Source organism: Nyctibius grandis, chromosome 13 (assembly GCF_013368605.1).
Source record: "Nyctibius grandis isolate bNycGra1 chromosome 13, bNycGra1.pri, whole genome shotgun sequence".
NCBI classification, from domain to species: domain Eukaryota; kingdom Metazoa; phylum Chordata; class Aves; order Nyctibiiformes; family Nyctibiidae; genus Nyctibius; species Nyctibius grandis.
This window is the reverse complement of record NC_090670.1, coordinates 6713822-6725347: the sequence shown is the minus strand read 5'-3', so window position 1 is coordinate 6725347 and position 11526 is coordinate 6713822. Positions and strand designations below refer to the sequence as shown.

Sequence of the window (11526 nt, the reverse complement as noted above, 5' to 3'; positions counted from 1 at the left end):
CAGGGCCATGCCCCGCGGCACCGCTCCGCCGCCGGCACCGCGCCGCCGCCCCGGGCCCGCGCGGCCGCCCAGGCGGGGCTGGGGAAGCGGGCGGCCGCCCCAGCCGCCTCCGCCCGCCCCGCGCCCGCCCCCCGCACCGCCCCGCCGGCCGCCCGCTGCCCGCGCCGCGGGCCCGGTGCCCCGGCCCCGAGCGCCCGCGGCCTCCTTGCCTTTTCCCTTTTGTCCGCCTTTTTTTCTCCCCCCCGCCTTTTTCCTTTTTTTGCTCTTCCCCCCCTTTTTCCCTTTTCCCCCCTCTTTTTTCCTTTTTTTCCCCTTCCCCCCTTTTTCCCCTTTTTCGTTCTTTTTCCTCTTTTTTTTCCTTTTCCCCCTCTTTTTTCCTTTGTTCCCTTCCCCCCTTTTTTCCTTTTCCCCCTCTTTTTTCCTTTTTTCTTTTTTTTACTTTACCACTACTCTCTGGTGTCCCCCAGCACACTGCCCTGCAGCCAGAGCTGCCCCCCACCTAAGTGCCTATAGCCCCTCTCTAAGAAAAAAACAAAAAAGTGTTTTCACCCTCTGCAAGCAGCATTCCAGCAAATCCCTTGAACAATATATGAGAACTACATTAAGCCATGCTATAGCCAAAGCTGGCCGGAGCTCTAAGCACAGCGTCGGCCTGACCCATCAGCCTCAGTTTCCCCGATGCTCAGGTTCAAACGGTGCCAGCTCATTCTCCACAGGAGCCTGAGCTGCTCAGGAAGGCAGCACAGAGAAGTGGATGTTCCTGTTTTTCCAAAACCACCTTTTAATTATGCTCCTTACTATAAGAGCAGCCTTTTTCCAACACTTCAGCAGTCAGGGCTATTAATTTAGGACCCAAGGTCTAACAATGGTGGTATGAAAAATACTGTCTTTTGGCAGGCCGTGTCCCTTCTTACACTGATACCGAATTTCTCAAGGGAAAACTACCCATTCAGTCAGTGCTCATTGTTTGTAACTGCAGATCCCCACTAACTTAACAGTTTGTATAGATAATACTCTGTCTGGTCATAAAGCATGTCTTGTGTGATGGGGAGACTTCACGTGCAGTTACTTACCAAAAAAACCAGCTCAGGTGCACAGCAGTAAAATGTGGTTATACAATAGCCACATGCAAGGCTACAAGCACGGAAAGACAGCCATGCCACATTCCAGCTGTATTCTTAGCGCAGGAATGCTGTTTTCCCTAAACTGCAACAGCTCACGCAGAAATGAGGCCCGTCCAAGTGCTGAAAGTCTCTTTTTTTGTTCTCCCGCTGCACAGATGCCCTGCTCTAACCGGGACTCACCACCACTGAGTGACGCACACTCAATTCTAACTCCGGCTTCGGGAAAAGTAAAGCTAGCTGGTAGCAGATACATTGTGTTATCCCTCCGGTTTGGCAATCAATCCATTTCTTGGATTGACAAGCTGTGTCTGCTCAAACTGAAGGATCATCGGTCACAGCTTTTCCTTACCGTTGTTCCCTTAGAAGCCTGTATGGCCACAAAACATTCTCTTTTGGAAACCTGGCTGCTTACAGCTCCTTCTTTCGAGCATTTCACAATAAATGCCCAGCTATTCCAGCAACGCGTTCAGCAGAGGCACCGTCCAGCTGCTCATATTTTACACCGGCAGAAGCTACTCGGCATGTCTGTCTCCTCCAGAGACAAGCGTTACTCTCTGCCTGCCCAAGGAACGATGAGCTGGGACAGAGGGAACGAGGAGATGGACAAAAAGGAAACACTGACAGCCAGAAACATGGGAATTTCTTTTTCAGGGATTTCTTTTTCAGGGGTTTCCCACCCAGGCCCATGATAACGTTCAGCACCATCAGAGTGGCATGTATACATCTGTGTACGGAGGGGGAGAGCCCTTTCAGAGAGCTGGGGAAACTCTTGCCAGCACCTCTGTTTGCAGAGTTCTATTTCATGTGGGTGCAATTCCTTATCCTTAAATCTTAGGGAGAAGGTGTAGGGAGAATTCTTACTGATTTCATTAATTCCAGATCAGAGGCTAGAAAAAAAAACTCAAACAAAATTCAAAACCCTCTTTTTTTTTTATTTCTCAGATAAAGGCTAGAAGTTTTTGTGGGGACTGGCGCCATTATTTAGATTTTAGAAATCACCCTTCAAAAATACCTCTTTATTCAAACAGAAATGCTCCATTTTAGGCAACCACAGATGTTTCAGACCTCACAGTGATATGATTGCCTTTTGGGACTGATCTGACTAATTGTATCAGCTATTTCTACCCAGCATATATTTTTGTTAAAATCTGGAGAAGACAAGGATTTCATTTCTGCAACTTCCAAAAGCTGCTGCTTTCATACTCGGCCGTGGGACCGTGCAGAAAGCGAGGGCCGAGCGGTGGGTCTGGCTGCGGCTGCTCCAGCCCCACCACGTCGCTTGGAGACATCACTCCATTACAGGAGTCTGGATGAGTCCTGATAAACACCCATCTGTCACTGCCAGCTCGGTCCATCCCATCTCCTAGCCCCTCCTTCAGAAACACCCCTCTTCAGACAGTTGCTGGGGAAAAGAGTTTTTGGTTAAATAGGGTAATTTAACTCATCACCCTCAATTCAGCCCTCTGTCCCAGCTCTCACAGGCACTCCTGCGGGTGCTGGGTAATTTCCCCAAGACACAGCCCCGCTCGCATCACTCCAGGGTTCAATTGTTGCAACTTTTTTCCCTGGCTTGCCCAGATCCCATTTTTCCAGCTACATCACCTGGGAGGCTGCTGCAAACCCCTTTACCCCCTCCATCACGTTAGTCCCATCAGCTTTCACAGGCAATTCCTCCAGTGGTCCTCACCCGCACATCTGCTCCGTGCCCCCCGCTTAGCCCCTGAGCCCCAGCTGTGGTGGGGACTTGCCACCTGGTCTTTCATGACCAAACTCCAACAGGCAAAATGGGACAGAAAGGCTCCAATTTTTTTTTTGGGGTGGTGCTGGGAACTGGAAGAACAGAGCTGGCTAAATGTAGTTTGGAGTCAAACTGGTGTTGAAGGGAATTGCTCACCTCTGGAATAAGCATAGCGACATCAAAGTGCTTGTGCAGGAGAGTAATTAAGGTCTGGTTTTCATAAATGGGGATTTTAGGAGGATTTCACGTGCACGAGGCAGCATCACCCCCGATCCCGGGGTACCGTCCCGCGTGGGCTCTTTCCAGGCTGGTCCGGGAGAAGCAGAGCCTCTACAGCCCGGCACAAACCCCAGCTGCATTGAAGCCAGTTAAGCCTGCACTGATTTCACCAGGACCAGGGTTTTATGTCATCTGCTCTGTCAACATGCAGAAGAGAAAGGACTCCACTCCGCTGTCCCACTCTCACTTCTCTCCGGCAGTCAGACCTGCCTTATTTATTGCTACAACCCCCGGGTTCGGAAGGGAACGCGCAGGCAGATGCACACACGCCCTTTCTCCAGGCCACAGCGTATTTTCCAGCTTAGCAGGTTATCCCCAGACACAGGAAGATTTCAGCAGCAGAGCCCAATCCCAGCAGCGCGGAGGCTGCGGACGCATCTCCTCCTGCAGCGGCTGCAGGGAGGGACGGGGACACCCTGGCCCCTCCGCCTGCCAAGAGCCCTCGCACGCCAACAGCCTGACCTTAAAAAAACCTGCTGTCCTTGTCGAAAACCACCTTACAGAGTGACATTGCTTCTCCTTTCTAATACGAAGGGTTACACGGGTGTTTTAAATGCTAATTTGGTGCTTTCTGAAATACCTGGAGATCCGTGGCCATCTCCCATCACTTACGTTTACTGCTTTAGTCCCGCCAGCCTGGGTAGCCTGCTCGGAGTAAAACCCTTCCCCGCTCTTCAGATGATTTTCACTATCACTCCCTCGGGCTATTAAGATTCTCAATGCGTGTATCTGGTTTCCAATAGTACAAGCTGCTTCTTAAAGGTTATAGTTTGTTTTAAATAGCACAGCCATCTGTCCTCCGGTGGCTGATGGGAGCTGAAGGAATCGAAGCAGCCAAAACAGAATTTTTCAAACTGTCAGTTTTTCATTACAAACATTTCAGTTTGACTCAGAGCCATGTTCCAAAAAAAAAACACCAACCCCAAAAACCCCCAAGTGTCTGTATTTTTCTTGTGTATTATACAAACACTGAGTCTCGCTTTAACAGTTTCATTGCGTTGTTGGAGTTTCATCAATGCAAATATCTGGCCTGGGCTTCACCAGCTCCAGGCACTTTACAAACCACAGAATAATCTTCATTTGTGTGCTTCTAGTCTTTGAACTGAAAAATGCTCATTTATTACAGGTAGCCACACCACACAGAGCCAATGCACAGCATTAAGAAAAACTCTTCACGCACAGAGGGAAGTCAGGCACATGGACCTGCATTTTTTTTTTTTACCCAGTTCCTGAATGTCAGCTGAAGCTCAGAGTTCAACTCTTCTACAAAGTTAAATCAATTTATTCACTTAATTCACAGGACTCACTTTCTTAATTTGACATTAGTTTTGAAGGAAACGGGTTTAGAGCACACAGGCCAGCTACGTGCAGCAGCTGTTACCAGCAGAATTGCTAATACCGGGTTGGAAAAATTAAAATGTATGAGAAGCACCCAGTATTTCCTTAGGCAAATGCTGCTTTGCATCAGGGAACCGAGTATGGCCTTGCTGGCACCATCTACCCCGCTGTGAAAATGCCAATGGTCCCCTTAGTACTGCCTTGGAAAAGCCCACGAGATAAACTATTGCCTAGAAGCATCAAAGGAGACAAGACAGACAACAAAGATATATTAATCAGAACAACATACCAAAGTTTATTGATTACTTCAAACAAAAGTTTCTGTAATGAAAAAAGAGCAAGTTGCATTCATAAAAGGTAACATTCACATTCAATTTCCTTTATAGAAAGCAACGTAAATGTATAAAATTGCATTTAAGTGAAAAAAATGTAAGGTTGCAATCCTTTTTCTTTTTTTTTTTTTTGCAAGAAGCTGAAAATGTATCTTCTCATTGCCTGTATATAATTTACACTTTCTCTATACTACATGTTTTTTTAAAAAAAAGAAATTCATAGCTGGGAAATTGGATAAATGGTGCAGTATTAGGTACGTTTTTCAATTGTGTGTATACAAATTCAATTTTAAGCTTTTATGCAATTCCAAGTCATTTATAATATTCTCATAACAATTAGGATTAGTTTTTGAAAAGTAGCTATGACTACACCGAGTTCCTCTGTTATCACATAACAGTTTTAGAGGGAATCTTAATTACTTCTCTTTCAGTGTCACCAGCCAGTGATTAAACTTCAACGAATTATTATGAAAAACCCCCAGCCTTGTTTTCCTTCAAGTTTTTCCACCGATAAGCCTGTACTGACCTTTTAGCCCACTAACGAGCCCTGTAACAGTTCAGCATGTATTATGGGACACGAACAACAATCACAGCATCACTGTCCGATTACAGCCACTGCAGCATCCTGCTGGCTTAGTCCTTACGGTTACTGTCACCACTTTTTCTTTCCTTCCCTCACCCCAAAAGGCGTCTCCTGTTTCCCCTGATTTCACAAGTCAGCCACAGCAATAGGAATTTCACTTCTGCCATTGCTGAAGGACCAGGATCAGCTCTTCTGCTGGTCCAGAGCAGCCTGGTTGTCCTGGCATCCTTGGCACTACACCACTGCACTAGCTGAAGATCCAAGCCCAAGAAAACCTGCATTTTCCCAAAAGAGCTGCTGTTTGAGACATTTCATATTAATTCCAACCCACCTGTCAGCACACGTGCCTTGGGTTTGAACGTAGAGCTACTGCAATGGCTTGCTCCAACCTGAGACAGGACGCTTGGAAATGGGAAGAGAAAGATTTGGTTCTCAGTAGGCTCTGTCTGAAAACAGGCTGCAGAAATGAGCCTGTTTAAGTGGCTTTACTCGGACAGTTCACACAGACATGGCAAGCTTTGCTCTGTTCCCACGAACGTCCCCAGCAAAACCTCCAGCTGAGTTTCACGGGAACAGCCTTTGACCCTAGGAGTAGAGCAGGACACAAAACAAACCGAGAAGCAAGGTGTCAGGTTTGGGACCATTCGGGCTTGGAATGGTTTTGAATCACAGGAATTAGGCATTTCAGCGCCCGCATTTTAAAGGTTATGTAAACACAAGTCAGCAACTGTATATTTAAGGAGAAAGGTTAGATTTGGCATATTGAGGCGTATCTTCGTTGTATTCACCGCATACTTGATCTGTAGGCACCACATTTTAGCGAGAAAAGTTGAGAACGGGACAAGGTCTGCAAGTTGAATTCTAGGTCCATGAAATGAGCTGGAAAAGGAAAAAAAAAAAGAATTCTTTTTTAAAAAAAGCTTTGCCCATGGGACACATGCTGGAAGCGCAGCTCCTTACTTGCATGCAGCAAGGAGTCGAGCCGCGGTTGCTAACACGGTGCTAACAAACACCAAGTGCGTTGAGGCCAGTGCGGCGTGTATAATACAGTGGTTCTGTCCACATGTTCCCTCCCATGGTGGGTGATTTAAGAGCAGCCACCGGCTATAGGGACTGTGCATACCCCTCTCCCACTCAGGTAAGGCCCATTGCAAAGTCCTCATCATGCACACCAGGATTCGCCTGCAGCTGATCCGCATCCTGCTTCCACTAGCGTGGAAGAAGGTCCTCAGGGGTGGCAGCCAGAGAGCAAGACTTGATTCTTCCAAAATTTAATAGTCCGGTGCTAGGGAAATTTGATGAAGGGAATGTTCCATCTAGTCCCAAAGCGTTGTTTCTTTGCATGTAAGTGACACAAAGCCTGAGCGAGCGGGAGCCAAGCCCAGGCGCAGCGCAGAGCTCGTTACTGCTGGAACGAGACTCGAACGCCTCTCGCAGTAGCTGCTCTGGAGAGCGCCGGGGCCAGTCAGCACGAGGGGGGACCTTCGTGCCACCAAACGGCGTGGCACACGGTGCTCCGTCACTGCTTACGACTTAACGCAACAAAAAAGCTGCTTTTTCCACATATGAAGTATCAGAGAAAAAAATAAATTCAAGAGAGTCAGGCATCTCACCTCTGCTGTGCACAGCCTGAAGGGGAAAAGTTCCCACGACCGTGGTACAGGTAGATTTAAAAAGAACATGCCCATTTAAAAACCAAATAAGGTGTAAAATGAAATCAGGTTCATGTACTCCTCTCATTTTTAAACCAGCTTCTTTTTTCTTAGTGCAAATAACTCAAGATGCAGTTTTATACGCCTGCAGGTTTACAGGCACAGCCCGTGTCCCTGGGGTCACCCACGAACCACACCATCACTCAGGCCTTTAAAGTGTGGAAGCAACTGCACAGTGCAGTAACGTAAGCACAGCCACAGGAGCCCGGGCAAAACGGCTGCAAGTCTGGCACAGCCCAACTTTTGAGATTCTCTCCCCCCACGAAAGCTTCCTCCCATCGCAAACAGCCACAACACGAGGGAAAACGACCTTTTCTTCACATTCCATCAGGAATAAACCCATCAGCAAACTGGCCACGGGAGGATGCTCAGGCGCTTCCCAGCACTGCGGGTCTCCGCACGGATCCCACCGCTGCGGACGGGCTGGAGACCGCTTCCAGTCATCCCCGGAGGATGGACGTGAGACTGGACGCTTTGCACCGTCAGCGAAGGTTTCTCATGAATTTTCAAGTATTTCTGCCACGTGCATCTGGCAGCCCAGCGCTGGGAGGGGGCAGCCCCCCGCCGAGGGGCCGCAGCCCCAGCACCAGGCGAGATGCTCGCAGGGCTGCATCCAGCTTCTGCGTGAGACGAGCAGGCTTTCCCCAGCACCTTCGGGGAGCTGTTACTGGGTTTAAAGTCCGTGCTACTTCTTTGGTCAGGCAGAACAAGAGACTTCAGCAGCTCTCTGCTGCTCTCGGACAGATCTGCAGCGGGCAGAGGAAGCCCCCGTGTGAAATGGGGGTGGCGTCACTCTTGTGCGCTTCGATTCACGCTGTCTTGGATGAATTCCTAAAGACGCGTTCTCAGCCTCCAATGACGTAGAGTTTTGATTTGGCAGAATTCTTTTTAGGGGGTGGGGAAGCCACAGACCAAAGACAAACGGGTACCGTGGGGCCAGTGCCCTGGCTACTGCTTCATCAGCGTGGCTGCTTACTGTACTTGGTAATATTAAAGAGAACTGTTAGGTTAAAACCAGATGTTTTTCCTACAGCACGACAACACGCAGTGTTTGTATGGAGCACTTTAAAGTATCCTGAGAGGGTATCTTTCTGTCAAATTAGTAACAGCATCTTCAGTCTTCACATAACCATTCTCTATACGTTTGTATGAGACTAAAATAGGCAGATCAAAGGGGCCACTCTGCAAAAATCAGAAGGAAAACACACGTGTATTGCAATTGTTACATTCCCAAACTCATAAACCTTTTTGTGTTATTTTTAGAAAAAAAAAAACACCTTAAAATGTTATAGAATAAGAATTATTAGACCATGATAAAAGTGCCAAATTTCATTCACAACCAAGGAACAAATAAGAAGATGGTAAATTAATTTGCACAACCTACAAAATGCTGTATAAAGTCGAAAAGTGGCATCTGCCTGGCTGTCCCCTGCAGCTCCCATTCTGCCCCAGTCCAGCCACCTCCCGCACCAGTCTGCACCAGTATACGGCAGTGGAGAGCACCACCTAATGTCTGTGGGGAAGGAACCGCCGCTCAGCTCGCCGGCAATGCCCGGGCGAGCAGAAATCCAGAGTTATGCCAGATCCATTTGGAGCTCTGGCGATGCTGGCTGTCGGACGCACCATTCTGATTAAACTGATTTCTTTAGAGGCAGGTGTGGGTACAAAGGTAGGTGAGGTTTGCAGCAAATGTGCTGGTTCAGGTTTGCAGCGGACTCTGCACAGCTGTGTAACAGCTCACTAAAAGCAAAATTGTGAATTCAACCAGGCACTTTTACTTTTTTTTATTCTGCTATCGGATTACTACGATGTTTAAAACCAAGTAAACTCGTACTAGGATGCTCTCTGTGTGTGTATACACATACAGACACAGGGACATTCCTGCTGTACCGTAACGTGACTTACAGAGACAAGTTTAGTTTCAATCTATGCAGATGAATTAAAGTGTATTTATTTCTATCTGAGAGAACAGCATGCACCCTAGAAAAAGGGATTTTGGTACAGTTTCGATGCAATACTGGAATCATTTTAATAGCTGAGATTTGAATACTTAATTGTAAATACAGTGTTAGCTTTTGTAATCACTGTTAGCACAATTCACTGACTGTATTCTCAGACTAACTTGTCTGCTAATGTTAGACTAATATCAGTTATATTGAAAGATTTATTTCCATACCACAAAATATTTCAGTTTGAGAGGATCAGTACACATATGGGATTCTGAAGAGGTTGGATAGGACAACGTCCCCAAATTAAAATGCATCCCAAGCATTGCATCTCCATTCCACAAGGACAGGTGCCCCACACCGATAGTCAAGAGAATTACAAGAACCACAGTTTAATTGATTTGGGGGGTTACGTTTGGTTAAAACCATCCCAACTCCTTCGGACAGGGTACCTGTTACAACACACTAGACTCATCTGAGAACGTTCTTAAAAGAAGTGGTCTGACAGAAGGTCTGGCCGACAAGGAATCAGGTGCCTTCCTGCTGCTCTGCAACAGCGAGGCAAAGAGACTTAGAGCACACGTGACACTTGTCCCTGCCCAAGGGTCAAACAATATAAGACACACACACACACCCCTTTTTACAGCTAAGTCACATCATAAGGGATGTAGCGCTACACACTCCCTAAATACTACTGTGATTAATACTGGCTGGGTTTTGCAGTGCAAGAGGCACGAAGGGTATTGAGAAACTAGCCCTGCTTCACGAAATGGTGACCTTCAGGCTTGGAGGTTTATGCTACAGGTGCTTTCGAGGGAGGAGGAAACCATCCTTGATCTCCACCTAACTGGTATTTTTAAAATAGCAAGTAATACTGGAGATGTGCAGTGAAACCAAACGCTAGGGACATGTATTCAAGGCACTTTGCTCTGAGGTAGCCCCACACCATGGTCAGCAAGTCCAAGACCATCCCTCGTTGTGAGGGTTGACTGCAGCAGCTTAGTTGCTTGTACAAACAGCGACAGTAGCACTCTCAAGGGGGGTGGACTGGGCAAGATGGGCACTTGGGGAGCTCCTCCTAGATCAGACAAGTCTGAGCTGTTTGCCAAGCCATCCAGAGGATGATGAAAACCAAGTCCACCTTGTCACATGCTTTGGAGAAGTTTGTATCTACTCCACTAACACACAAATCTACAGCGGGAATGGAGAGTGTAACCAGCACCGGCTGTGTCCACCTCACTTGGACGTCCCGAGCATGACCAGCTCACCCACCTGAGGTGCGGCAGGAGATCGAAGGGGAAGAGACAGAGAAAGTATTTAAGCAAAAGATTTAAATTAAAGCAAGAGGAGGGGAAAGCAGCAGGGTTTTGCTGGGTGAGCAACTCTAAACAAGGGTTTTCAGGAGTTAGGCGTTAGAAGGAGAAAAACAGCAGCAGAGCAAGCAACACATAGCGACTCAGAAAGGAAATCACCTTATTCACTCCAAGAAAAGCTGTGATTGCTGGAAGTTTGAGAAAGCATGAAGATAGTGGATGTTCCTGAGGAAGGAAGGCGCTTCATTACCTAGTTCACAACAGCACAAAAGACAGAAAGTTGCAGTACAAGAAAGAGAAAGGCAGAAACCAAGGAAAACACAAATGCGCCTTGCAGTTAAAAAATAAAAACAAAACAAAACATTTCCACACAGAAAACTGAATAAAGGCTGAGCAGAGCTGATGCGTCGCGTTATCGGGAACTCGGGGTGAAACCCAGTCCCGCTGAGGTCAAGGGCAAACACTCATTGACCTGGCCTCAGTCCATCCTCCCCTTCCAGAGGGAACCCTCAGCTGCCAAGTTGGGAGTTCAGGCACCTACATAACTGCCCTAATCTTGTTTTTCATTTAATGCTCCCCTTGGAAAACTGTTTATTTTTTTCCATTATTAAGATCAGGATCCTCAAAAAGGGTCTTGATTTGAAATCATCTGCCTGCTCTTAGCTACCTTTAAAAATTAGGTGGCTGACTTCAGTGCCTGACTGCTGATAGTCATCTAGAGCAGGTATCTGCTTCAGGTGTTTCGTAGAGCTCTTACTCAAAATGTACATTTAAATACGGCTCAGTCTGTGTTTAGTTTGCTATGCACACGTAAAGAGACTTTTTTAGTTGACACTTTGCTTTGCTAAACAATTTCACAAGAGCCTTTTATTTTTAATGGGTATAAAGCACTCTTGAAAGAAAGTCTTACACGAGGGAACAGATCTCCTGACCATCAGCTGAAGGCAAAAATGGGCCACCTCTAAGGTGAGTTGAGCTGGGGCTTGGTAACCCCCAGCTCACCCTTCCAGATCACTGTCCTTGAACTGTCCTATGCCCACAGCTGAGAGCAACTCGCTCCCAGCCTGTTCAATATGGGTGTCATGCTAGAAACTATTAAATTGTACTGAATTAGAAGAAATTACATGCAGCTCAAAAGAATTCAACCATACTTTTTTTACC

General features: G+C 47.1%; 1 protein-coding gene across 5 annotated transcripts in view; it reads right to left on the bottom strand.

Annotated features, from left to right (window-relative positions):
• Positions 1-4805: 4805 nt before the first annotated feature.
• ATP11C (ATPase phospholipid transporting 11C) overlaps positions 4806-11526 on the bottom strand; it is a 58008-nt gene continuing 51287 nt past the window's right edge. Inside the window, exons 29-30 of one of the 5 annotated variants that reach the window (XM_068411743.1) lie at positions 10525-10615; positions 8199-8288 (exon numbers count right to left, since the gene is read on the bottom strand). In XM_068411743.1, coding sequence (XP_068267844.1) covers positions 10526-10615 — 90 coding nt within the window. In that variant the 3' untranslated portion in view covers positions 8199-8288; position 10525. Of the gene's footprint in view, positions 8289-9531; positions 9601-10524; positions 10616-11526 lie in introns of those variants that run through there. The other 4 variants (XM_068411744.1, XM_068411746.1, XM_068411742.1 and 1 more) reach the window with 4 other exon arrangements.